The 26801-nt window shown below is 47.9% G+C and overlaps 1 protein-coding gene across 3 annotated transcripts; it reads right to left on the reverse strand.

The window, feature by feature from the left end:
- Positions 1-49: 49 nt before the first annotated feature.
- LOC310922148 (four and a half LIM domains protein 1-like) lies at positions 50-18625 on the reverse strand. Of its 3 annotated transcripts, none has more exons than XM_083882552.1 (6): positions 18480-18625; positions 10726-10907; positions 9551-9728; positions 8886-9055; positions 3275-3461; positions 50-993 (listed from the first exon to the last, which is right to left on the reverse strand). In XM_083882552.1, the coding sequence occupies exons 2-6, from the start codon at positions 10888-10890 to the stop codon at positions 836-838; spliced, it is 858 nt and encodes a 285-aa protein (XP_083738678.1). In that variant the 5' UTR covers positions 10891-10907; positions 18480-18625; the 3' UTR covers positions 50-835. The 3 variants fall into 3 exon arrangements, with proteins under 3 accessions (XP_083738678.1, XP_083738676.1, XP_083738677.1); XM_083882550.1 differs by lacking the exon at positions 18480-18625 and adding an exon at positions 18272-18440; XM_083882551.1 differs by lacking the exon at positions 18480-18625 and adding an exon at positions 18272-18437 and having other exon boundaries at positions 50-990.
- Positions 18626-26801: the final 8176 nt, after the last annotated feature.

The raw sequence follows: 26801 nt of genomic DNA on the forward strand, positions 1-26801 counted from the left end.
AATCATGTAAGAGGGCAAAATGAAAAAAAATAAAATTCCAGACTATAGATTCCAAGCAGGCACTAGTCTCACTTTTATTCATACACTGACATGATAGAAGAGCTAGCCTTGTCTGAGCTATTTTTAAGGCATTTGTAAATGCATGTGCATGTTGAAAGATTTACTACTTGTTAATGGATTAATAATTGTACATAGCCTTGTTTAAATAATGATATTTAAAAAGCTGATGAGGAAAACTTGCAGGCAAACCATGCAGAAATCAAGACTAAAACAAGTTTATGGAAACTTAGCTAAATGTCACTGCCAAAACATTGTTATGTGTAAGATGAAGCCATTCCATACATGTGCTGCAATGTGGTGGTGTAGAGCAAGCAAAGGTATTTATTAATGGTGTGGTGTTTGTTGTGTATCTGTACCTGTAGAAGCATAATAATGGATCCCTCTGATCCCAGGTGCAATCTTTGCATCTGTGTCAGAGGTGCATGCCTTGTCAAACCCACTTCAGTTAAGTGCCAAGCGTAATCATATACCAGATTACTTTAAAAGTAGATTTGTTTTAGTTTAAGCCACACAGATGATGCAGTGTGTGGATCTCTAAATCTAACAGCATTTCAAGCCTTTATACTAGGAGTTACTTGGAAACAAGGTTAGATTTTTGCAAGGCTACATGCTTTTGTACTCCAGGAGCTTCAAAAGTCAAACCCAGTATATTGAGGCTAATTTAGTTCTTGGACTAAAATGGAAAAAGTTAAAATTCTCAACATGCAAAAACCTACTCTTTTACCAGGACTGTTTGGGAAAGCAGGGCTTTAAAATCCATCTTACAAATGCTCATTTACAGTCGTTTGGGACACTCAGCACAATAAATTTTTCCATTATGGCAAACAAAGCGCTTGTTGGCCAGACCACGGGCACACTTTGTGCATTTAAAACAGTAATCGTGCCAGGATTCATCTTCGTAGTTAACCACACTGGTTCCTCTTCCAAATCCTGCTAGGAGAGAACACAATTATAGGACGGCGATAGTAGCTTTGCCTTGGCTGGGTTATCCCACCAAACAGCACAGCCTGTTCCTGCTGCCCCAGTGCTTCCCTAGGCTTGCAGGCCACAGGGGGTGCCTGAAACACAAAGTGGCAACTGAGGCATGGTTTTGTTGCATCTTTTGATGTTTCTTGAAGAAGAAACAAGCATAAGGCTTACATGGCTTGTCTCTGCAATAAACTTTTTCCTTTGGCTTTCTCCAGCCAACAGTCAAGGAGAGATGTGGAGCAAGGACAGGTTGGGCTAAACACTTCTGGGCTCTAACACTTCATGCTCTAAAATGCAGGATGGAATGTGAGCCTCATGGGACTGGCAGGACAGTACTCACATTTCAGGGCTGAGCTCTGTAATCCAGCAAGTTTTAAGTGTAAAATACATCAGAAGGGGTACAAATGTCCCTTTGGAACAATAAAACACCACTCATTTTAGACTTAAGAGTCCCAAACTAAGATATGGGTGGGGACAGTTCTGGTTGGGGGAGTTTTGAAGGAGGTAAGTTTGAGACATGCAGAGGCTGAAGAGCTCAGCCTCCATCTAGCACAAGCACGTGGCTCAGAGTGAGATCACATGTAAAATGCTGAGATTGGACTTGTGTGCTGGTTTAGCACGGAAGTGATTTTTTTCTAAAAAAGTTATAACAAAAATTAATTAGTGACTGGCTTTGAAGTTGACAGCTTGATTGACCAATTAGAGAGTTGGATACGCCTCTGAGTTACACAGGTTAAAAATCAGAGGAATTCCGAGAAAACTCCTTTTCCTCCTGGCCCCAGAACAGGTAACAGGGCTGACCCCACTCCGCTGCATGGCCCCCAGGGCCTGGCAGGCCAGCCGGGCCCTGCCGCTGCAGCCATCTCGGCCGGGGTGGGCCCGATGACTCCTGGGCAGAGGGAGGGGAGTAGAGTATGCCCTGTCCCGACTGAGCCCAGGCCCAAGTGGCTGCTAACATCTGCTGCTACGCTGCACTTCCATCGCTGCCCGGGCTGAGCCCCCTCCCCCCTCCAGTGGCTGCCAGGCAGAGGAAGGGGAGGGGAAAGCCCAGCCACACGAGAGATCCTGAGTCCACCCCTGCCCTGGCACGGCCTGAGCCTGCCACCTTTGGCCATCTCCTGGGGAAGAACAATCATGCCCTCTGCAGACCTGGGAGAATGTTAACTCTTTCCTTGACAGATGAAACTTGCAAAATATTAAATCCTCTCTCTGAGTGAGAGAATAGTTAGAGTGAAACGTGGAGAGACGTGGCATGAGACAGAAGTCAGTGAAGAGAGAGTAAAAGTCCTAGGTTGGAAGGAGGACGGAGGAGTTGCCTAGTTTGGGCTAGAGTTCTCTTGTGAGGCCATGGAGACTGGACTAAAATATCCCTTTAAACTGTGGAAAAATATGCATTGGGGAGGTGAGAGTACTTAAATTGTAGATATAAGTAAAGGCATTTGTGACGAACTAAGTAAATATTGAAGTAGTTGTGGTCTCATGAGAAGCTTAAACACAGATGAGATGAAGATCTGCCCCTAGAAAGAGAAAAGATCTCCTTTCCTTAAGATGAAAAAATCCTTTGCTTTTGGAGCCATTCATCTTTAAAAATGATACCCCATGAGTATGCATAAGTCCATGGCCCATATGCAGTTGTGGGAAAAACTGCCAATGGGAGGGACTTCACAGTTTGCAGAGTTTTCGAGCAGCTGCGGATTCATGACATGGGAGCCACCAAAGAACTGTTTCTTGTGGCAATGTCTCCATGAGATTTCTAAGAGAGACTTCTCTCCCTAAGAACTAATAAAAGACTATTTTAAAGTGGTGAAACTAAAAATCCCAGGTTTTGTCTCTTTATGTTGTTAGTGGGAAAATTAACAGTTGTAGGGGGAGGAGGAGTGTTTTGAAGGTTTTAGTCTGATTCTTATTTTTTCTCTTGTAGTTTTGTTAATAAACCTATCTTTATACCCTTTTAAGGTTTGAGCCTGCTTTACTTTTCTCCTAATCCTATCTCACAGCAGAAAAAAATGTAAATAATTCTAATGGGCACTCAGACCACTGCACTAATTTTAGGAAACAAAAATTAGCAAACGTGAAACCACTACATGAATTAGTGTTTCCACCTGGTTTCAACCTGAAACCGTCACAGCTTGGGTTACCAGACCTGCTTCTGCTGTTACCCATCCCTGGGCTCTCTGTCTTTGGGGGAATCACTGTCCTGACCTTCAGGACCCACTGCCCTTGAGCAGCATTTAACCCAACATACCTGTAATAGGATTCTTGCATCCAGCACACTTCTTGGCAACACACTCCTTGTAGCATTCAACGCAGTAAAACTGATCCTCCACAGCTGTGAAGCGCTTCCCACCCAGTTGCTTCTTGCAGTTGGAGCAAATGAAACACTCGGAATGCCAAGGCTGTTCCTGGTAAGTGATGCCTCCAGAAGTGATGGGCTGGGAGAGAAAGAATCACAGAATCACAGAATGTGTAGGTTGGAAGAGATCTTCAAGATCATCGAGTCCAACCCAGCCCTAACACCTCAACTAAACCATGGCATTGAGTGCCACATCCAGTCTTTTTTCAAACATGTCCAGGGATGGTGACTCCACCACCTCCCTGGGCAGACTATTCCAGTACTTAATCACTTTCTGTGAAAAACTTCTTCCTAATATCCAACCTATATTTCCCTTGACACAGCCTGAGACTGTGTCCTCTCGTTCTGTCAGTTGCTGCCTGGAGAAAGAGACCAACCCTCAACTGTCTACAACCACCCTTCAGGAAGTTGTAGAGAGTGATAAGGTCACCTCTGAGTCTCCTTTTCTCCAGGCTAAACCCCAGCTCCCTCAGTCGTTTTTCATATGGCTTGTTTTCCAAGTCCTTCACCAGCCTTGTTGCCCTCCTCTGGACACACCCAAACGTCTCAACATCCTTCCTAAACTGAGGGGCCCAGAACTGGACACAGTACTCAAGGTGTGGCCTCACCAGTGCCGAGTACAGGGGAAGAATGACCTCCCCGCTCCTGCTGGCCACACCATTCCTGATACAGGCCAGGATGCCATTGGCCCTCTTGGCCACCTGGGCACACTGTTGGCTCATGTTCAGCTGGCTGCTGACCAGAACCCCCAGGTCCCTTTCCTCCTGGGCACTGTCCAGCCACACGGTCCCCAGCCTATAACGCTGCAGGGGGTTATTGTAGCCAAAGTGCAAGACTCAGCACTTGAACTGATTAAACTTCATCTTGTTAGACTCTGCCCATCCATCCAACCGTTCCAAATCTCTCTGCAGAGCCATCCTATCTTCCAACAGATCGATACACGCTCCCAGCTTAGTGTCGTCCGCAAATTTACTAATGAAAGATTCAATACCCTCATCCATGTCATCAACGAAAATATTGAACAGAGCTGGTCCCAGCACAGACCCCTGAGGAACACCACTGGTGACTGGCTGCCAGCTGGATGCAGCACCATTCACCACCACACTCTGGGCCTGGCCATCCAGCCAGTTCCTAACCCAGCAAAGAGTGCTCCTGTCCAAGCCCCAGGCTGCCAGCTTTTCCAGGAGTATGCTGTGGGAGACAGTGTCAAAAGCCTTGCTAAAGTCCAAATAGACAATAACCACAGCCCTTCCTGCATCCACCAGGCAGGTCACCTGGTCATAAAAGGAGATCAGGTCAGTCAAACATGACCTACCTCTCCTAAACCCATGCTGGCTGGGCCTGAGACCCTGGTCATCCTGTAGGCACTGCATGATGACAGTATAAACTGTTCCATTATCTTGCCAGGTACTAAGGTCAGACTGACTGGTCTATAATTACTAGGATCCTCCTTCCCACCCTTTTTGTGAATGGATGTCACATTGGCCAGTTTCCAGTCTTCCAGAACCTCACCAGTGAGCCAGGACTGATTGTAAATGATGGAGAGTGGCTTTGCAAGCTCATCTGCCAGCTCCCTCATCACCCTGGGATGGATCCCATCTGGGCCCATAGATTTATGAGTATCCAAGCATCTCAGCAGTTCTCTGACTGCCTCTTCTTGGATAATGGGAGGATCATTCTGTTCCCTGACACCATCAACAAACCCAAGAGAACAGTTGTCCTGAAGGCAAGTCGTCTTCCCACTGAAAACTGAGGCAAAGAAGGCATTAAGCACTTCTGCCTTCTCCTCATCTGCAGTTACTAAGTTCCCTCCCTCATCCAATAGAGAACAAAGGCTGACCTTACCTTTCCTTTTACCATTAATATATTTGTAGAAACATTTTTTATTATCCTTTACAGAAGTCGCCATTTTAAGTTCAAACTGAGCTTTGGCCTGCCTTCCTAATTTTTTTCCTACATGCTCTAGCAACCCCCTTAAATACTTCCTGAGAGACTTGACCTTCCTTCCAAAAATGATACATCCTCGTTTTATTCCTAAGTTCCTCCAAAACCTCCTTTCCCATCCAGGCTGGATGTTTACCTCATCAACTCATCTTTTGGCACACAGGGACAGTCTGTTCCTGTGCCCTCAAAATCTCTGTTTTGAAGCACACTCAGCTTTCCTGAACTCCTTTGTTTTTAAGGGCTGCTTCCCAAGGAACTCTCTGAAGAAGTCTCCTAAACAGGCCAAAGTCCACCCTCTGGAAGTCCAATGTAAAAGTCATATTGGTGTTCCTACTGATTTCACCAGATATCAAGAACTCTATAATTTCATGATCACTCTGCCCCAATCGGCCTCCAACCACCACATCTCCCACCAGCCCATCTCTATTTGCAAATAACAGATCCAACATAGTCCTTCCCCTGGTGGGCTCACCCACCAGCTGCAACAAAAAGTTGTCCTCCATGCACTCTAAAAATTTCCTGGACTGCCTCTTTTCTGCTGTATTAAGTTCCCAGCAGATGTCTGGCAGGTTGAAGTCGAGGCATTGATTTAGAAGAATTAAAGACTGTAGTCAAAATAGATAGTGCTGAGATAATGTAGCTAGGACTTCCCTTTTGCTAACAGAAGCCAGACTGAAGGAACTGATAAATCTTAGAAGGAACTGATAAATCATGGGAGCTGTCAAACTAGGCTTTTGCATCCTGAATAATCAATAGACCCCATGAATACAATACAATCATAAATCAAACAGTCCTGGAAAAAACAGGATTTAGCTGTCACGAACACTAAAGGTTAAAAAGTCAAGGGAGGAAGACCCATCTTACTTCATCATTTTGGGACCCCACCCTATAAAAAAAAGACCACCGACCCATTTCAAAGAACAAACTACGCATGCTTGATGGCTTTTTGGGCTAATTACCATACGAAGCGGGGAATGGGAGGTACCAGAGTTATGAATATGCATTTGTAGTTTGTGTATTCAATACTCCTGTAGATAAAAGACCCTGTGATGATCTGTAAATTGCACGTGTGTTTTTGGGAGCGATCCCTCACGCTGCCCAGCGTCGTAATAAACATACACTTTCTAACTTTAAACTGTTAGAGAGTCTTTGTCCGTCATAGTTGGATATTGGTATTAGATCAATATCCATAGTTTTTTAATAAATCAGTCACCTACAAGAACAAGGGCTGACGATCCTGAAATGTTCTCCAGCTGCTTATAGAATAAGTTGTCCACCTCTTCCTCCTGGTTGGGTGGACAATAACAGACTCCCAGTAGGATGTCAGCCTTGTTGGCTTTCCCCTTAATTCTTATCCATAGGCATTTAACTCCATTAGTTTTAATACCTATGGAGTCAAAAACCTTCTTAATATAAAGGGCCATCCCTCCACCTCTTCTCCCTTTCCTGTCTCTCCTGAAGAGCTTGTAGCCATTGAGTGCAGTGCTCCAGCTATGTGAGTCATCCCACCACGTTTCTGTGATGGCAACTACATCATAGCTTTGCTGTTGCACCATGACCTCCAGCTCTTCCTGTTTGTTACCCATGCTACGTGCATTGGTATATGTGATAAATTTTGGGTAAAAATTCGGGTATAAAATAATAACCTGATGTGTAATAAGGAATAAGGTTAATAAAATTGTGAAATCCAGTATAGGGCTAATCGTTTCCCCCCCAGCCTGCCAGTCTCAGTTGCAAAGACAGGATGAACCTCATCAAGCTAGACAAAGACACTGGCCAACCTCGATAAGAATCACTTCCTTGCCAATGCAAGGAAGAAATTCCTTCGTGACAACGATACCAATCTCAACCTGCTGGCAATCCCATCAGCTCTCCGGCGCAACAAGCAAAATGAAATCAGCATAAGACTAACACATGAAATCGACATAAGAAAGAGTTTTTCCCGGAATGAGACAATGAGACCTGACGAGATCCGGGAAGGCCATCGAAAAGAAATTCGGACTATTCAGCCCATCCTGGACACCTGGACTGCCTAAGGGCAGAAAAACCCTATAAAATGCTGGACTGAAAGCTGCATCGGCGTGGATTGGGGAGTCTTGTACCCCGGTGCGGACCCCTATCCACCCAGCGCGGCGCTGACCATTTCCTATTTTTGTGGCTTTCTCATTTTTCTTGTGCTCGATACTTTGTTATTAATAAATTGTCTTTTATTTATCCGATATTTGCCTTTGCATTTATAACAGTATACATGCACTTCAGCTGGGCTACTGATTTCACTCCCCTAACTCAGGCTTAGCACCCTTGGGCCTGCTTCCAGGCAGCCCAGCTGCATCCCCTTCCCCCTTCAAACCTAGTTTAAAGCCCTCTCAACGAGGTCTGCCAGCTCATGAGCTAAGAACTTTCTTCCCTTAACAGAGAGGTGTGGTTTAGAATCAGCAGGGGAGAAGTGACACAGGCATGGGGTGTAGGGTAGGAAAGCTTTGTTATGGAGAGGATCTTTCCTGTTGCAGTGTGCATTTTGGGTTTCCTAAAAAATTTGTATAATTTTTGTATCTGAGTTTCTGTAAAAGGTTTCATTCCTACCCCCACCCCCCCCTTCCCTTGATCACCGTCATTAAGTCACATAATGGCCCTGGCCTAGTCCATTGTATTTTCTCAATACCCTAGCCCAGTGCTTTGTCTCTGCTGATAGCCCCAGCTCCAGTCTTTAAGAATCTATTATATCTTATCTATGAACACACCCAAGGCTCTTGATAGCCCTGGCAGGCCAGATGGCTCAGCCAAAGCTTCAAGTTCCTACACACCCCCTCTCACCCCTATATGGCCAGGTCAAACCCCTCATTTCCATGAGTAACACCCCTGTTCATAAGAGCAGGAGAGACCCAAAATCGCTCTCACTGGCGCTCACTCTCAGACACACACTCAAGCCTTGAACACCTGGGCATCTGCCCTGAATAAACACCTTCTTTACCACCGAGTGTGGGTAGCTCCTTCTCCTAAGTAAGCACGCTTCTGCCTGGGGTCCGGACCTGCCTAAAACTTCACCATATCACGACAGAGCCCAGCTAGCCAGTGGGCAGCTCTGGGAACCGTGATACTTTCCAAAGTTTGCATCAAAATTTAACTGCACAGTGCACTTGAGTCCCTCTAACCTGAAATCCCACATACCTGGCACTTTCATAATGCTTTCTTTTACCTGCAGTAACTGAAATTCCACACTAATCAGTTGCAGAAGTTGTAAAACAGCTACTGTTTCACTTCTTGAATATTCAGTACCACTACAGAACCTAAACTATCCCCAAGGCAAGTGCAAGACTGATATCACGGTTTCTGGAGTGTTGCCATTAGCTAACCCAACCACCCCTGCCCAGATCCTGTAATGCACAGGAACCATCAGCTCTCCCATCATTCCACCAGCTGCTGGCACCAGTATCTCAGGGAAAGAACATCGGCATTGGTACAGCTTCAGCATGGTCTGCCTGCTGGTTCACCCTCCCAGCTCCCAGGAGGCACAGAGGGCTGGTTCTGGAAGCTGCCTCTGCAGAGGGGAAGGGCTTACGTTCTTGCACTTAGCGCAGGTCTTGGCAAACTTGTGCTCATGGCAGGAGACACAGTAGAATTCATCACCCTTGGGGAAGAAGCTCCCAGATCCAATCACTTGCTTGCACTGGCTGCAGGTGAAGCAGTCCTTGTGCCAGACCATCTTCTTGTACTCAACAGTTTGGTCTCCTACAACACATAAAAATAACTTGTGCTGTGAGATTTCAGGCCTGTGACAAAGCCTTCCCCCTGTGCAGTGTAACATCTGTGGGCAAGACCTGTCTATAGCTATGCCCAAGATTCCACTGTAATGCGGACGAAAGATGAGCTGGTAATTTCTGTTTCTGATTTTAGCCAAGGCCTGATAGATTTTCTTAGAATAGTTATCAGATCAGCTGCCTGAGCCTTTTAGGACCTTGATTTACCAAGCAAGGCTTTTGGTAGAAATGGTTTAAGACTGTCATAAGGGTTAATTAGCTACATGAGGGTTAACTGCGAAGCAGCCTTTCAACACTTGAATAAAATGGACAGGTAAGAGCAACAGTCAAAATTTACTATTCTGAGGTGCTCCAGCTTTCCACCGTGATGCCCAAAACCCTAATTGCAGCCTCCACAGCCTGATAAACCACCCTGGTTATGCCCTAGAGCAGAACGTGGCCCTCAGACCTGTCACTGGCACAGTACCTGCAATAATGGGCTTGAAGCAGCCCTTACACCTGGGTGCATCCTCAGCAGCAGTGCAGTTGCTGCACCAAACCTTGTTGTTCTCCCGCAGCATGAAGGGCTCGTTGACCAGGGATGTGTAGCACTTGAAGCAGTTGAAGCAGTTGTCATGCCAGTAGCGGTTCTTGAAATGCAGCTCCTGGAATGAACAGAAAGGGAGGGAGGAAGTGAGAAGCTTTTCTCTCCCCCTGAGCAGCCCTAAAGCTAAGCTCTTGTCTCACCAGTCTGGGCAGTAAAGGATGGATTTGTTGTTCCTAAGTTTGTCTGATTCAGTGGGTAGGGCTACAGCTCCTCTTCAAGCACTTAAGGGAAGGACATTTAACCAAACTCACTGACCCAATCACATTCACTTTGGACTTTCAGGAGGGCAGAAGATGCTTCAAACCAACAGCTTGGAGATTTGAAGTTCTGCAAGTGTGGGCTTCTCGGGTTCTTACATTCCCTCTAGTTCAGGTGTACATTATTATTGCCATAAACATTTCTCTGGCCCTGAAGGTATATGCTAATGACTTCAGTAATATCATATTTCTATACATAAGCAACAAGCCAATTTCCAGTTTTCATGGAAATCGAAACAGTTTCAACCACCAGGCTTGCAGATATTTGCATATCCTGCAGTTTGTTTCTTCATGTCCTGCCTGGTGTTCTGGTGTCTGAATATCAGAGACACTATTACAAATTAACATAAGGAAAAAAAAAACCCAGCAGAACCATCTTGCCATCCAACTGCTCTCTCTCTATATATATATAGAAAGAACTCTTGATTTCCATCATGAAGCAATAAGCATCTGACAAACTGACAAAAATCAGACCTCAGTGCTTTGCCCAGAAGATGAATTTTGCAGGCCCTATGCAGGCCGGCTCCCTGCAGTTCTCTCTCCAGGGCAATTCAGCATTTGCAGCAGTTCATGTGGCTGAATCTAGACCCTGAAATGAGATCCTGTACCAAAGCAGCCCATCATGAGCATCCCTGTGCACGCCTCTGCACCGCTCTTTGCCCAATGAGCACACGGCTGGCAGCCAGAGGACTCCCAAAGAACTGCTCTTTCACAGTAGCTCAGAGCCAGACCAGAACAAACAAGAGAGTGATCAGCATCTGCCTCTCCTTGTCAACCACTGGAGTGCTCAACACTGACCTTGGAGTCAGCCCCGATGGGTTTCTTGCACTCGGTGCAGGTGTTGGCGCAAAACTTCTCAAAGCACTTGATGCAGCAGTGCCGCCCCTCCTTCTGCACGTACTTCTTGCCCTGCAAGGGGTCGCGGCAGTAGTGGCAGTCAAAGCGCTCTGACATCATGCCCATGGTGTAGCTGCCAGGCCCTGCAAGAGCACAGCAGTTGAGGGGACAGCACTGAGGCCCTGAAAGCTGCTCCAGCTTCTTGGGGCTGTGCAGATCAGTAGGAGGAATGTGGCTCAGGAATGAGCATGTGGTGGTGTTATCACACTCCTCGAGGGCTCCTTGACAGAGAAAGCAGCTCCAATCAAGGAGAGCAGTCTCAAATCAGACTTTTCCCCATCTCCTTGTTAAGTGGAACCATGCTAGGCTGGTTTATTTACATACTGCACATCGAGCAAGGGTAATGACACCTAATCACTCCCTGGGAGACCCTTAGTTCATTACCACAGGCCTCAGTGAGGTCCTGGCTGAGGCACTGAATCACTTATGTGCAGAAATCACCAATAAACATGAGCAGAGTGGAATTGTTTCCATATTTCCAGCCTGAACCTGCAGCCAGCTGCAGCCCTCCAAGGCCTTTTGGGCTGGATAGTTGTGCAGCTTCCAGCTGCCCCTTTTCACCAGGCTTTCACATATAAAATCATTAGGGGTGTTATAAATGCAACGGCAAAAATCGGATTAATTAAGAAACAATTTATTAATAAAACAATCCCAATCACCGATAAAGAGAGAAAACCACAAATAGGATTTGCAGCGCAGCGCTGGGTGGATGAGGGGTCCGTACTCTAAGGCACAGTTTTCCCAAATCCACACGGAGCAGGTCGCAGCTCGGGGTTTTATAGGGGTTTTCATGTCCCGAGGCGAAACAGGTGCCCGGGATAGTCCAGCAAATAGTCCAAATAATTTTCAGATGGGCTTCCCGGATTTGTCGAACTTTGCAAATAGTATTCTGGGAAGGTTCTTTTCACATGCGGATGGAGCTCGCCAGTCCATGGTTATTTCAATGTGTATTCCTCGGCGGAGAATTCTCTTTTCGTTCGGGGAGGAATTTCTCTGTCTGGGTATGATGCCGATTCTTATCTGGGTTGGCTAGTGTCTTTGTTCCTCCTGATGGCTCCTGTCCTGTTCTTTGTCCCAGGACTGGGGGACGGCAGAAGCCTGCTTCGGAGGAAAGTTTCTACAGACCGTACCTTTTCACATTTTTTATTAACACCAATCTAACATATATTGCTATATTCTTTTATCACGAATTTTTACCCAATGCCACATTTATCACAGGGGGAAAAAAATCTGCCTCCATGGAGAGATATTTTAAAGTTCACACCATCAAGGTTCTGCCAAGGTTTGATGTTCCACCATGGCCAGGGAGCTGTCAGCGGGTGTGAGGAATCTTAACTAGAGGATTTTCCAATTTGGCTCACATTTTCTCCCCAGACACCCATCCCTTCCTGCACTCCCAATCTCCTGCTAATGCCTCCCTCCATTCCATGCACCCTTCCTCAGCAGAGGCCACCAACACTCTTGCAAGGGGGCTACATGGGCTCCATCAGGATTCAGAGAATCCTGGACTGGTTTGGGTTTGAAGGAACCTTAAAGATCATTTTGTTCCAAACCTCCTGCTATGGACAGGTGTGCCAGCCACTACATCAGGTTGCTTAAAGCCCCATCCAACCTGGCCTGGAGCACTTCTAGGGAGGGAACATAAGAGTTACAGAAGCCCATGGAGTCCCACAGAAGCAGCTCCATCCCTGCCTCTGCCACTCATGTCCCCAGAGCCCCAGCATTGCAGAGCCCATTTCCCTGCACCGCCAACACACAGGGACACAGCCTTGAACTTTCTGCATCATCACCAACTGGATGGGAAATGTGGTTGTGGTCTGGCAACAGGGACTGCCAAGAGGAAATGTCCTCTCTTCCTGACAGACCAGCAGCATCAGCACAGAGCAAGGAAAGGAGAGGACAGAGTCAGACATACAAATTTCTGCTTCCTCCATCACATGGCCTCACCTTGGACCACCCCATCCAGCCCTGGGGGCTACCTTGAAGCCTCCTCCTCACAGAGCTCAGTGGTACAACAGTGCTTATTCCAGCCGTGCTGTTCCAAGCCCAGTCACTCCTGGCTGTGCCCTCACAACAAAGCAGGGTCAGTGGGACCCTGTTGGGCTCACCCTTGGCTGCAGGATGCTCTTGCTCTTGCTGTTATGTCCTAAGGGCCTGTTCACAGATTGTCGTGGACACTTGCCCACCCCAGTAATTCCAGATTTACCATCAGCTACAGGGCCCAACCTCACCAGACCACTGCAGCACACCAGGAACAGCCCAACACTGCTGGGTACAAAGCCAGAGGAGCCTGTTCGTGAACACTTTGCCATCATAGCAGAGAATCTGCCTCATCTGGGCCCAGGAAGAGTGGGACTCACACTGTTACCTTGCGAGTTTTAAAATCCAAAAGTCCTCACACTGTGTCCTCTTTGTCACCCTCTCAGTAACAAAGGGCCAGAACAAGTTGAAGGATTTATATTTCAGAAAGCAGGACAGAGAGCCCTGAAGAAAGGTATCACATGGGGAGGCTGCAGCAGAGGTGGAGGCTCTGTTCACACCCTATTCCTTCCCCTAAAACTAACAGAGGCAGGCTGGAGGCCGAGCTGGTAGGAATTGTACTTTGTGGGGGGACCAAGGTCTAAAAATATTCCCTTGGCAAGGCCAGGGGATGCCATGTCCTGCTGACAGCTACACCAAGGGCTTTGAGGTACCTGTTCAAGCAAATGAAACAAATAAACAGCTGAGAAACATGGAAACTATGTGAGCCACCACCAGCTCTGCAGAGCTCTAGCAAGCAGGTGGGTTTTATTTGGAAGAAATGCTATTGCAGAGTCCAGGGCAAATGGTATTGAAAAGTATCCGATCTCAGGTTTAGGGTTGCTTTCAACCTGAACACATAATCTTAAAAGTATGGCTCAGGAAGGAACATAACCCCGTGTTCCCATGTAACACATCATGTGCTAATATGAGACACATTTATCACAGCAGCTCTGGAGCTCCACAGGCAAATTAACACCGGGCCTGGCAGCCCCTAGACTGGGCTGTGCAAGCAGCTTCTGCCTGCCTCGTGCCATCTCACACACCAGAAAGCCCCTCTCATACACAGGCAGGGGCATGAATGTGCTTCCAGCTTTTCCAGAAGCTTTCTGCCCTCAGCACTATCATTCCTGAATTCCTGATCTGGAGCCAGGAAAGGCACCTCTGTCCCCTTGCCTGCAGTGAAGATGCAGTGGTTGCATTGCCCCTGCAAATGTGCTGGCTGCTCATGGGCTCTGCTCACCTGTGCCATGTCCAGAGCCCACATCAGCCAAACCATTTCCCACCACCCTCCCACAGGAGCAGGACCAGCCCACCCAGGGTATGGTGCACAAGAGCCCTGAAAGCCACCTGTGTGTGGCAGAATGGAGCCCCAGGCCAGTAGCAGCTGTGCTGGGACCACCAGATTATTTTCCCCAAATGGAGCAAACATCTATGGACACTTCAGAGGTCAGCTTCATTTAGCAGCCTACAGCTGGTCCCCTCAGCAGTCCTGTCCCCTCTCATGGAAGGTAAACAAAGCAGATATTTCTTGTGCTCTGTATAAAAATAAATGTATTTCTAAAGCCTGCTTGGAAGCAGGTCATGGGTTTGGAGTTGTTTATCTCCTTAATAACCTCCTTCACCCTCCAGCTGCACCAGGTCCCCAGCATAACTTTCCAGAGCTTCCAGGTAGTATATTAACCCTGGCCTGTCTTTACTGTCTGAAATGTAGGCAAGTTATGAAACTAAGGATACACTGGGTATGTGGAAAAATCATTACTTCCTCAGGGTCCTTATTTAGTGCCCTCATCATCACTTCCCATATGAGCAGTGCAGCAGCTGCTGAGCACAGGGTAGGGATTCGCACCAGGGGTATAACAGTGCAACAGCAACCCTAAACCAGGGAAAGCACTCACCAAACTACCACTAAAACCCAGAGCACTGAACCTCTGTGCTTCTTTTCACACTGCTGTGCTTAAAATGAGAGCGACACATGCAGATGTTTTAGCTTGGGAGTCACTTGAACACAAGTTTCTGTGGCTGTACCTTTACACCAGACTATGGCATCTCCAAGGTGACAGCCCGGTCAAGTGTCTCTTGTTTAGCCCCAGGAGAATCACGTACCCTGAGGACATGCACTGATCCAAACCCCATGTCAGCTTGACACTGAGGCCACAGAATGAGATTTAGAAAGCAGAGAAAAAGTATGGACAGGCTGGAACTATTCCCCCTCCCAGGCATGTGCAGATTGTTCTGCTGGAGAGAAGCAGGTGAAAACAGCAAGCACAGGCAGCTGGGGAGAGGGGTAAATGCAGAATGTGCCCATCCTTAAATAGCCTAGAGGACCCTCAATAAGAGATGAAGAAAAATACAGATACAGCTATACTTCCAGAAACTAATCTCTCTCTAAGCAAGGGATCCCTGTCCCACCAGCCCTGGCAGGGTGTTCTCTAAATGTATCTCCCTGATGGATTTGGCTACAGCTGGAGGGCAGAAGGCCAGGCCAGTGGCCTTCTCAGATATCAGGGTATTTGGCACAAAGACACACTGGAATACAACCCTAACATTTGCCTGGCCACAGAGGTGCCAGTTCACCATTTGTCCCCTGAAAGCATCTTCTACTTTACAAAAACTGCCCTTGGACAGCCACACCTTCCATCCTTCAGAGATCTCAAACACTTGGGCCCCAGGGGCTTCCACACACCTCAAGTGGCACCAACACCAAGCAGACACAGGGCTGACTGAGGGTTAGGGCCACATCTGCACCCTGCAGCATGGCCAGCTTTGGGATGGAAAGGGTACAGACCTAAGAAGTGCCACCCCACAATAGCTGCTGCACCCACACAGCCCCTGCCTCCCACTGGGCTCCTACAATCACCCTGGGCTACTTCATCCCAGTTCAGCCAAAAACCCAAAGCAGCATCATAGTGGTTTGCACAATAAATGTAACCAAAGCATTCAGGGAAGGAAAATGAAGCACAGCTGATAAGGAAAGCACTTAACACAGGCTATGTGTTAATGTCTCTGGGGAATATGTTTAAATGTGATAAACCACCAAGGAAGAACTTGTAGTCTCTACACACAACCAGAGAAACTGTATTTACACTTTACCGATTATTTTGCCACTTAAGAAAGAAGATGAGGTTGGAGTTGTTAACCTTCTGCCCAACACACAGTTGTATATGGAAGAAAAAGAGCAATTGTTTTTTGACTCTCCATTGGTTTTATTTTTTCTCAGCAGACTGAGTACACAGCCCCACTCTGCCAGGCACTGGCTACACCTGCCTGTTTCAGATCAGTCCTGGCAGCCCTGGTCTGTCACCTGAGTGACTATTCTCAGCATTCCTCTATGCAGTGTTGCATGATTTGCTATAAATGCCTGGGAAACCCTTAAAAGAAGGGTCCTGTTAATCCCAAATACAAAGTGACATTCAGGACTGCACTGGCACAATGCCCTGGGCAACAAACATTTGCAAAGACCAAGAAAAAAAAGAAAAAATATCTCTTGTAGGTTGTTTTTGCTGGGAGGGCTGAAAATACCAAAGCTGTGCTCTCCTATTGCCAGGCTGGGGCACGTGTGAGTTTCATACTCTATAATTCAAAAATTAATCTGTTGATAAAATGAAAGCTTCTTTATTTAGAGCAAGAATAGCTCCAAATTCCTCAGGTGGTTGCCAAAAACATTCCCTATGGTCCCATTGCCACCATGTCTGAGCACATCCCAGTCATTACTAAATCTTCACAGTTCCCCAGGGAAGTAGGGACATGCTATTTATTAAAAATCACTGGCCCGGCCCCACAAACACTTTCCCCAGGGATTGCTTTGGCACTCAGTGCAGAGCTCAGCAAAGGCTAACAAGGCACCACTGCCTCGAGTAAGGCTGAGCACTTTAGGCAGAGTTTAAGCAACAAAATCCAAACCTTTCAAAACTAAGAAAATCCTGTTCAGTAACTAACTCTTTGGCTGCATTAAGTTTTGTCCTTTGAGACTCCCCTATTATGTTCCCAGCTAAGCCCTGGTCTGCCCCACCTCAGCAGCTGAATGCCCTTCTCACACCCATGTACTCCCAGGTGCCAAAATGAGATTTCCTCCTGCTCTGGAGGATTCAGCCCCACCCTGAGTGGGCATTGTGATACTCCCACAGCTGCCCTGGGGCTCCCAGTGGTCTGCAGGATCAGACACCATGCTGTGACTGTTTGGCAGCAGCACTCCAGCCTAAGCATCTGCTCAGAACACCCTGCAGCATTTTATATTACAGCACAGTATCATGTCTGTGAGTTCTTGCCCCAGGGGACATCCCCATAGGAAGATGAGAAAGAAAAAATTATATAGCTGGGAGTATAATGGAAGGATGCTACAGCATTGGTCAGTCTTGTGGGCTGAAGTTAAACATCTTCTTGCATCAAATGATACCACAGAAGTCAGATTTTACTCACAATAGTGCCCTGCATAACATGTATGTGCATTCCACAAGCAAATCCTGAGCAGTTACATGCTGTGCAAGCAGCCTCACGTGTGTGCCTTGTCCTGGGAAGCTGAGCAGGAAGCTGAGCAGCAAACTGTGTCTTTTCTCCCCAGTTTTGAGGGGGCTCTCTCTTCCCAAGTCTCACGAGCACCCCTGGCTCCTGGTGTGCAGCAGCTCAGTTTGATGGCCACAGGAGCTGTGCCCCAAACTGACACCCTCTCCCCAGGCACATCCACCCTCGGGGCTGTGTCTCACCAAAAGATGCAATGGCACTGCCACTGTACTGTGGTGTAGGGCTGTGAATACACCCTGGATATGCACAAAAACAGCTTCTAAGAGTGATAGGCTTTCAAAAATCCCAAAGAACTTCTGATTGTCTTCAGCTGTTGGGCTAGAGGAATGAGTCAGAATGGGAAGACGCCACAGAGCTGCATGCCAAGGAGACATGTAAAATATGATCTCAAGATTCCTGTCAGTGTTAATGGAAAAATTAACATTTTCCTATCACTGGTAAGGGTCAGCCCATCTGAACTAAAAGACAAACAGAGAAGAGGGACTAACCACAAACTTTGCACCAGTGCAGAGCAAACCATCTGGGTTTACACACTGGTCTCTCCTCTGCTCTGGGTTTCTCTGCTCACTGCAATAAACTTGCAGCAAGGAATAGCATTGTCCCTCGTTTTCACAAAGTCTTGCTCAAATAACAGCTGAGCCCCAGCCTTCCCACAGCAGCAGATACAAAAACATTTACCATTCAATGCATTTTACAAAATAAATGAGGCCACCACCACCACTCTGCTCCAGCACCAGTCTCCCACACTGGTTATCAGCCCATTTGCCATCAGGAATCACAGCTGCAGATTGCTGAGGTTTAAGTCTGCATTCAAAGTTATTTCTCTGGTACAGGAGCCTTTTAGCAAAACCTTCCTCCCCATTTACCAGGCATGCTCCCACAACACCTGGCAGCGCATCTACTTTACCTGTGTGCCTGTGGAAAGCCATGGTCAGCAGCCCAAAGTCACCAGCAGCCCCTCAGGTAATGGAGTTCACAGTCTCTAGGCTGATAAGTATCTGCCCCATTTGATAATATACATTTAAACAGAGGGTATTAATATGGACAGGACTTCTAGCAGATGTCCACTCCCCTCCCTAGAGGTCACAACCCTAATCCCCCTTGGAAAATCTTACCATTTTAGGTGATCTGAGGGAGAAGAATAGGATCCTGAGACCTCTAGGTCTCTGCAGGCAATAGTCAAATACCTGCCCAGCTACTCAGCACCCAAATTAGTCCCAAAGGCAGAATGAACTCATGAACTTGACCCCATGCTGGTACTATTTGGCCTTGGCTTTAGAGTGAGATTGTGTCTTGTAACAGTCCTGAGCTAAATTACAGACCCAACATTAATGCTGCTCTGCCATGGCTGAAGGGAAGAGGTGGATCACAGCCCTGTGGGGGCCAGAGGGGCTGCAGCCCCAGGAGCCAGCAAGGGGCTGTCTTCTGGCCCAGAAAGGATGTGGCTTTACCCCAGGGGACTCAGCTGACAGCCCACAGAAGTACCAGCTCATACATTCACGGGTGGGTTGGATTTGCTCTCAACATGGAGGTCATGCTGAAGTTTCACTGCCAGTAAAACTGCTATTCCTGGTCCTTCCTCAGCTTTTTCTTTAAGGAAGCTCACAGCATTAACTGCTCAAAGGGAGCAAATCCATGAAGACCAGCACTTAGAAAGATGGATGTCATGATATGGGGCTTCTCTAGCATCTAGCGTGGCTTTAGAGGCACTGGCTCATGCCTCTGTCCTCTTGACTCAGGTGTCCACAAAGCTCTCAGGAAGATCCCAGCTCCATGTCTCCAACCAACCTGTTTCCACCCAAGTCACAGCAGGATGACAGGGAGCTCTGGCTCGGGGTCATTCCTGTGGGGACCCCCAGGCTGCAGCAGCTCCGCAGCCCTGCACTCACTCTGAATTATGCAACTGCTGCCGGCAGCACTCAGGGCTGAGGGCCAGGGATGCCCAGCTGCTAACCCTGCCTCCCCACTGACACACTGCATGGCTGTGGGAAAGTCACTAAACCTCCCTGACAGCCACTGGGAAGAGCCAATGTTTATCATTCTTTACAGGGAGTCCATCATGGTGGTGTCTGGCCTCTGAAGAGCAGCCCTGCCACAGCCAGGAACATCTCTGCTTCCTGCTTGCAGAGGTCCCAAGAGCTCCTCAGCCACACACGTGCAGTCTCCAGCCTCAGCACTGGGCTTGGTGAGTCCCTGAGCCTTTACACTCATCTTAGCCCCCCAGGCAGCACGTGCACAAGCTCAGCATCTCACCAGCATCCTGACATCTCCAAGTTTCCAACATGGCTGGGAAAAGGCCACTCTTGACACCATGCCATTCCAAAAGAGCACAGCATGGATCCACTGGTGCAGCAGATTGAGGCTGGGAAACATGCTAAAATACTAATGCACTGAAACACTTTGGTGAGGAAAAACCCAATGTTATTCTGCCCCAGCTCATCTATAAACTCTAGCAAATTGTTTGCATAATTGAGATAGCAACAGGAACCCTAACAACTGGTATTTTCCTGTTCTAATCTTGCTGTGCACAGTGTAATATTTACAAACGTGAGTTCATTTTTGGCAGAGCACATAGAGTTTGCACCATTAACCATTCTCATTCCTTTCTAGTTCCCTACACAAAGCTCTGGGACTCTCCCATCTAGCTGTCATTTCCTACTTTCCCCAGAATGCTCAGGTATTTCCATCAGAAGCCTTTGCTCCTGTCCTGGGTGATGGAGCAGTGTCTCTGCGAAGTGCCAGTGACTGCCATACCCTGACCGGAGGTGGCTGCAATCAGCAGCAGTTTGGCAGCTGCAGAGGGGTGTGAAGAGAAGGGATGGACACTTGGGCATCACAACATTTCATGTGCACACACACACACACATGTGTGTTCACAGCGCCACAACAGGCTTGGCCTGGAGGAGAGAGGAGAGGGAGAAAGCTTGGCCAAGAAACAGGAAGAAGACCCAGACTTGTGGATGCCTATGGAGCTCCCTGGCACAGCTCACTCTGCAAAGCCTCTGCTGATCCTCCAGAGCAGACTTTAATTAAAAGGCCATTTTGTTTGAATCTCTGGCCTCCTGGTCCAGCAGCAGGAATGGAACAACCTTACTGCTGCTCTTTGTTTCTTGCCTGGTTTTAGCCAGATAACTTCGGACAATTCCCCTTTTCTTCCCAAGCCCCTCCTCATCCACACAAGCTCAGGTGATTAAACACAGCAGTGGTGCAGGTGCAGCACAAGTGCCAAGGAGAGACATCAATACCCCGTGAAACATGTCAAGGAGCAGACACCTCCAGGAAAGAGAGGGTGCCCCAGAATGGAGCTGTGCCAGCCTTGTCTGAGCCCTTGTCTGTGCACCAGGCACCCACAGGTCCCAGAGGGAAGAGTGCTACAAATACACCAGTGAGTGCACAGCAGGGCATAGCAGGCTTGGGATGTCATGTTTTTAACATTAAACCTGTCCTGTAGGTTTTCCAGGAAGTTGCCCTGGACACACTGATACCATCCAACGGGTCCAACTGCAGAGCAGCGTGGCTGGGGCATAGTGTCATCTGCTCGGATAAATAAATGATTCACCTTGTGATTTCCAGAGTATTTTCTTGCCCTAAGAATCCTGCCAGAAAAGGTCTGGGTCTCAGCTTGCTCACACATCCTGCTGTCATTCAACAGGCAGAAACTCCTAAAGAGAGCTGTTCTAACCCAGGCATTGATGAACTATTAGTCACCATCATCAAAGAAAGCAGCAGTAAATACCAGCAGCAGAGCACCTGTGCACCCCCTAAAGTAATGCTGTGCCTCCTGCTTCCATACATGCTGCTGGCAATGCACAGTGCACCTGCACAGAAGAGCACACTGCCATTCACCAGGCTCCCCATAAAATGAGAGTTCCACATTGCTCCCTACCCTTCCTGTCCTGAAGACAGATCAAATTTTTTAAATTTTTATTTTATATGTCTCAGGTTGCATGCGTCTTCCCACAGCAGAACACTCCTGCCCAAAAGATCTCAGCTATAAACTTCCTTGGCTCTTCTGAGGCAGAAATAAAACAATTTTTAAAAAACATTTCTTTGTTTGTTTTAGTATAAAGACAAAGTTTGCAGGAAGACCACCAATTAGAGGGTTGGGTTTGAGAGGAGAGGGGACACAGATACAGCTCTCTCCAAGGAAAAGATCTTTGCAGTTGTAGCTGATCCATCAGAGAGACGACAGAGTCAGCAGTCCCCAATGCCACAGAAATGCTGGACAGGTTTGTCGCAAGGACTGACACTAGGGGCTGATCCAGCTCTCCAAGCACTCAGTATCCAACATCCTTCCTGCTCCCAGCACTGGCAGCAGGCATTGCAGAGCAGTGTTTGCAGATGATATGGAGAGGATTGCCAGGAGATGATGGCCCCTGGTCCCCCCAGCCAGAGACCCTGCATGACACAATCACACCTGAACCAGAATGGGAATTTTCCACCTCGTCCTTTCAAAACTGGACAGTTTCTCTTTGAAGTATCCCAAAAATGCTCTAGAAGTCTCAAATCCAGCTCTGTGTACAAGGATGTGCCTTGGCACCCCTGAAGCATCCCACAGGCACTCACAGGAACACAAGGCAGAGACAGTCAGGATGGACCCACATCCAGAGCAAAAGCAGCAAGGACGTCACTGCAGTGACAGGGGAATGAACATCCCAGGCACCAGGTGAGCCCCTGGTGTTCTCAGGGAACCAGCTCAGAGGGACAGTAGAGAAGGAAAGCGCCAAGACGTGGCAAAGGCACGATTCTTCCATGCTGAGCTCCAGCTCACAGCTGGGTCACAGCAGTGAGCTGTGTCTTTCAGTGCCAAGGAAAGCTTTTTGGATCAGCTGTGAGGGCAGGGGTAGAGGAACTGGGAACAGATTTATAAGGAAGCAGATGCAGGGTGGGCAACATTCAGGAGCTCAGATATAGTGTGAGTAGAAACAAAAGGCAAAAAAGAGACAGGATAAGAAGAGGAAAAAAAAGGGATAAGGGTGTAGTAATAGGAAGGAATGGTCAAGAGATAACAGAGCTGGAAATAAAGGCGCCTGAAAAAAGGCAAAACCAGGAAGAGATATAAACCAAGTCTTTCCCCATCTAAAGCGAGGGAAACCCTTAAAATAATGGGAAGCTGGATGGGAGCAAATGCAGATCCAGCCACTATGGTTAATGCTACGTCTCTCTGTTTATTTCATCTAAAATGGCAGGTTATATACACTTCTATATAGTTTACAGTTACAGTTACATTTTCATTGGCATACAGCACAGGGAAAAATGCAAACAAACATTGCTTTACTTGTTCCTTAAGGTGGCTAAAGTGTTCACACTAATAACTATACTTATTAACCTCTAGAAAACCCACTGTCCCTCATTAACACCTTAACATCTAATTTCAACTGCGCCACAGGCTTCACAGGCTAATTTCTAACTGTGCCACAGGCTTCACAGGCCTCAGAGTGAGGCCCAGGCTGGGGTAGTTCAAACCTCACTCTAAATATAGATCATGCCCTAGTTCGCTAACAAATTCTGCTACACTCATCTGCCTCCATCCACAGGCTGAACTGTTTCCAGGACTATTCCCATGGCAGCTCCAAATTTATTTCCCTGCTGAAATCTGCTCTGTGGCTCCCCTCCACACACACTCCTGACTGGCACTTCTTCCCATCACCTGTTGCTGACATGGCAGACCTCTCACTGCTGCTGAGAGCCAAGTGACACTATAGCCTGGAGGGAGTGTCTGTGCATAAATCAAGAGCTGCTTTGCAGTCTCAAAGCTTTGTTCAGCTCCTGTTCCCCATCCTGGCTATGGCAGTGTGGTGGGATGCAGGCATCAAATAGCTCCATGACAGCACCAGGCTCCAGAGAAGACTGGGGAGAGGAGATGCTGCACCAGGTGCTGGGCAGAGCTGGTATTGAATCAACTTTAAAATAAAGTCAATTTCCTCCTATCCCTGCTCCTCTTTCTTGCATTACAGATAAGATGCCAAGGCTGTATCTCCCAGCACCAAGGATGTTGAGTCCCTGCTGTAGTCCCAACAGTTAGATTTAGACCTTCAGTGCAAACTCAAAAAGAGACAGCCCCAAAAGGCCAAAGATTTTTTTAAAATCTCTTAGAAAGACAGATGTCTTAGTCTTTAAATGCACTTGCTTAAACGTGAGCCGTGTTTCTCTTCCCAGCTCTGTCTCCCATGTCCTTCTGCTGTGAGTGTGCAGGCAGTGGACTGGGAGGCTCAGCAGGCTGCCCACAGCCCCCTTCATTAACTGCAAGATGAAGACCACAGGTGTAAACATGCCCATTGTTAAAAATGGGCAGAGATAATATTTTTCTCCTTAAAATGCCTTTATTAATCAGCTCTTACATGGGTGGCTCGAGGGAGGTTTCAGCCCTTCCGGGTTCACCTTGAAGAGGAGGGTCTTGTTCAGCTTTGCAGTCTTAAGTTCCTGCAGAGCTGGGAGCCCCGCCCTCATTGGGGGTCGTAGGAGTTCATTTTTCATTGGGTTGGTCTGGGGTCTGCTCTCTCTTGGGTACTTTTTAGGTTACAGTGAGTCACAAAAAATTGTTCATTAATACTTTAGGGTATACACGGTTCAGTACTGTCCTTTGTGGGTTTAAATTTTACATTGATTTGTTTTGGTAGGGGGTTTTGGTTTTAAAAGCATCCCAGGGTACACCGGGGTTTCTAATTTGCATGTTGGTGGCCGGGGTCGCCTGGGGGGGGTTGCGTGTGTGCTGTGGCGCGGCAGCCTCATGGCGGTGGCCGGGGGTTGGAGCGGCCCACTCTGGGAGCCGCGCGGGACATGGGGGCCAGGCCACGCCGTGTCACGCTGGCCGCGCAGGACATGGGGAATGGGGCGGCCGCGCACGGGGGAACGGGGTGGCCACGGCAACGGGACCCACGTGGAGGGGGGGGCTTGCGGCGCCACACTATCTCGGCAGCTCGCAGCCCCGGTGGTGGGGCACAGCCTCCCCCCCAGCCCCGATGGTGGGTGGACAGCCCGGAGGGGGGGGGAGCGGCAGCGGCGGCGGCTTTTGCTTTCGGTTCCTCCGGCGGCTCAGGGGGGGCTGCTGGCCTTCAAAGAACCCCCCCCTGCTCTTCTAGGGGAGTATAAATGTGGCTTTCTACTGCTACATTACAGGAACTTACAATTTAAAACATTTAAAACATTAATACACTTATTATACAATAACCAAGGGTTTTAACACTCTAAATTTTCAACATATACTTAGGAGTTTTCTAATTTTTTTTTCTCTCACCCATGAAGGTCATACAACCCTAAGGGGAGACAAAGACTTCCTCTCTACTCCTCTTGGGAGACAGGTCCACATGTACTATCACAGCTTCATAGCTGCCCACTGGCTACTCTGCCCTGGCCACGATATGATGGAGGTTTTGTCAGGTCTGGACCCCAGGCTGGAGCGTGATTGGCGGCAAGGAAGTAAGGGTAGACCCTTGCTTGGGTTTTACCAGGCTTTATTCTTGTCCTTGGAGCTGCCACGTGCCAGTGCTCCAGACTTCGGGCTTCCCCTTAAGAACTCAGAGGGCATTCCCCAGGAGGGGAGAACTCAGAACCAATAGCAGGGGAGGGAGGGTGTGACCCAGAACAGGGGAACTTAACAGAACAAAGGAAAAAGGTGTTGCCCCGTCACCCAGACCGAATCCTAGGGCTTTCTGCCCCAAATCTTTTAGATCTAACAAGGTGATTGACAGTGTCCCTCGGGGAGGAGACCATCAGGGAGTATGGGAAAGGGGTGTTAGGAACAAACCATTTTAAACAGATAACAAAACATAACAAAAACCATACAGAACTTCAGAAAACTCAAATGCACAGCACAACAATGTACTGCTAAGACTGGTCTGATTCAGAAGCCTCATAAGAGCACCGGGCCCATAATTGGGCTAAAAATCTTTAAATACTGCATTTACCTCTTCCTCCTCAGCAATCCTTCAACTGGGTCATGCACAGGCCCACCCAGCAGTGCTGTGATAACTCTCAGTCACTTCTGCCAGGTGATGTGTCCTAAAAGGAGCCATGGGGCCAAACAGCTGCACCACAAGTCAGTTATTCCCCAGCTTATTACCCCAAAGCTTCACACTTAGGGCAGTGGAGCTCCTTAAGGCCATCTTGGCCAGCTTTAGGTCTTTCTTTGTTCAAGTTTAGTTGCACTCATGTGCAGGGGGAATGACCAGTGGAGCCAAATGTGAGGCAAATATTTGCCAGTCACAGCTTTCCCCTCATGGCTTAGCCCTGGCTTCAGAACTGAGAAAATAACTCAAGTCCCTGTCAAATAAATACCACAATGATCCAACCAGGCAGCACGGCAGTCTTTCCCAGGACAGATGAGGTGTGAGGAACAGGCACAGAAATATAATCCTGCCATATCCACACTTTAAATGCTCATGTCAGGGCTTCACCAAGTAGTGAGCCATCAATGAAATAATATTTCAGTGTCCATCAGGCTCTCTGCACTTCTCATAGCTCCCAATTCCTTCTCATGGGCACAGCAGCTGGCTGGGCAATGCTCTGCCTCAGTGAGGTTGAACAGCTAACTGTGGAGCTCATGGAAGGAAGTTCAGCTACTAGTTTGCTTCACTGCTTGAAAGTTGGGTCATTCCTTGGAAATCTACCTACTAGGAGTCAGAAATTAGCAGCTACCCAGACATCAGCTACAACACATGCTCTCCAGCATCCCCTGACACTCTCCTGTGTTCATTCAACAGGACCTGGCAGCGAGGAAGGACTCACAAGGTGGATGCTGCAGGCTCTGCCCAAAGCCTGGGAATGCTTTATGTGTGATGTTTTCTAGCAAAATACCATGTTCCCAGGAAGCTGCTGGGCAGATGGTTCTGCAGACCTCTGTCCTCTGCCCACACAGGACAGTGGCCAAGCCAAATCCCCACACCAGCAGTGCTCTGTGGCACCAAGGAGCCTTGGTATTTCCCCTTACAGATCTTGATTTTCAGGGGAGGAGAAGAAATGGCTGTTTGTGGATGGACTGTGATTCTGGCAAAACATTCTCCAGAAATTCAGCACATGAGAGACACTGAGGATAGAAAACTTCAGCTCAGGTGGTCAGAGAAGGGCAAAGCAAAAGCCCTCCGAAAAGGACTGCCTGGCTAAGGGTGAAGACAGGCCACCTCTTTGATGAGGACATGCCCTTCCAAGCATTGGCATGCCATTTGGGAAGACTCCCTGGCATCCAGCACACCATCAAAGCACTGCCCAAACTTGGCACTGGCCACAGGGCCATGCCCTCAGCACTGATTTAGAGCTGACAGAGCCAGAACTGGCACATGCTTTCAGCAGGAGAAGCAGCCCAATACCCTGGGCAGGACAGTTGCCTCAAGCAAGATTAACGTTTGGCTGTCTGCACCCTCAGTTGTTAGCCAGAGCTGGTGGCTGAAGGGACCAAATCACCCTTGTTATGTGGCCACTTTAAAAATAACCTTTCCCAA

This window comes from Zosterops lateralis (genome assembly GCF_965231275.1).
Source record: "Zosterops lateralis genome assembly, chromosome: W".
Lineage (NCBI taxonomy): Eukaryota > Metazoa > Chordata > Aves > Passeriformes > Zosteropidae > Zosterops > Zosterops lateralis.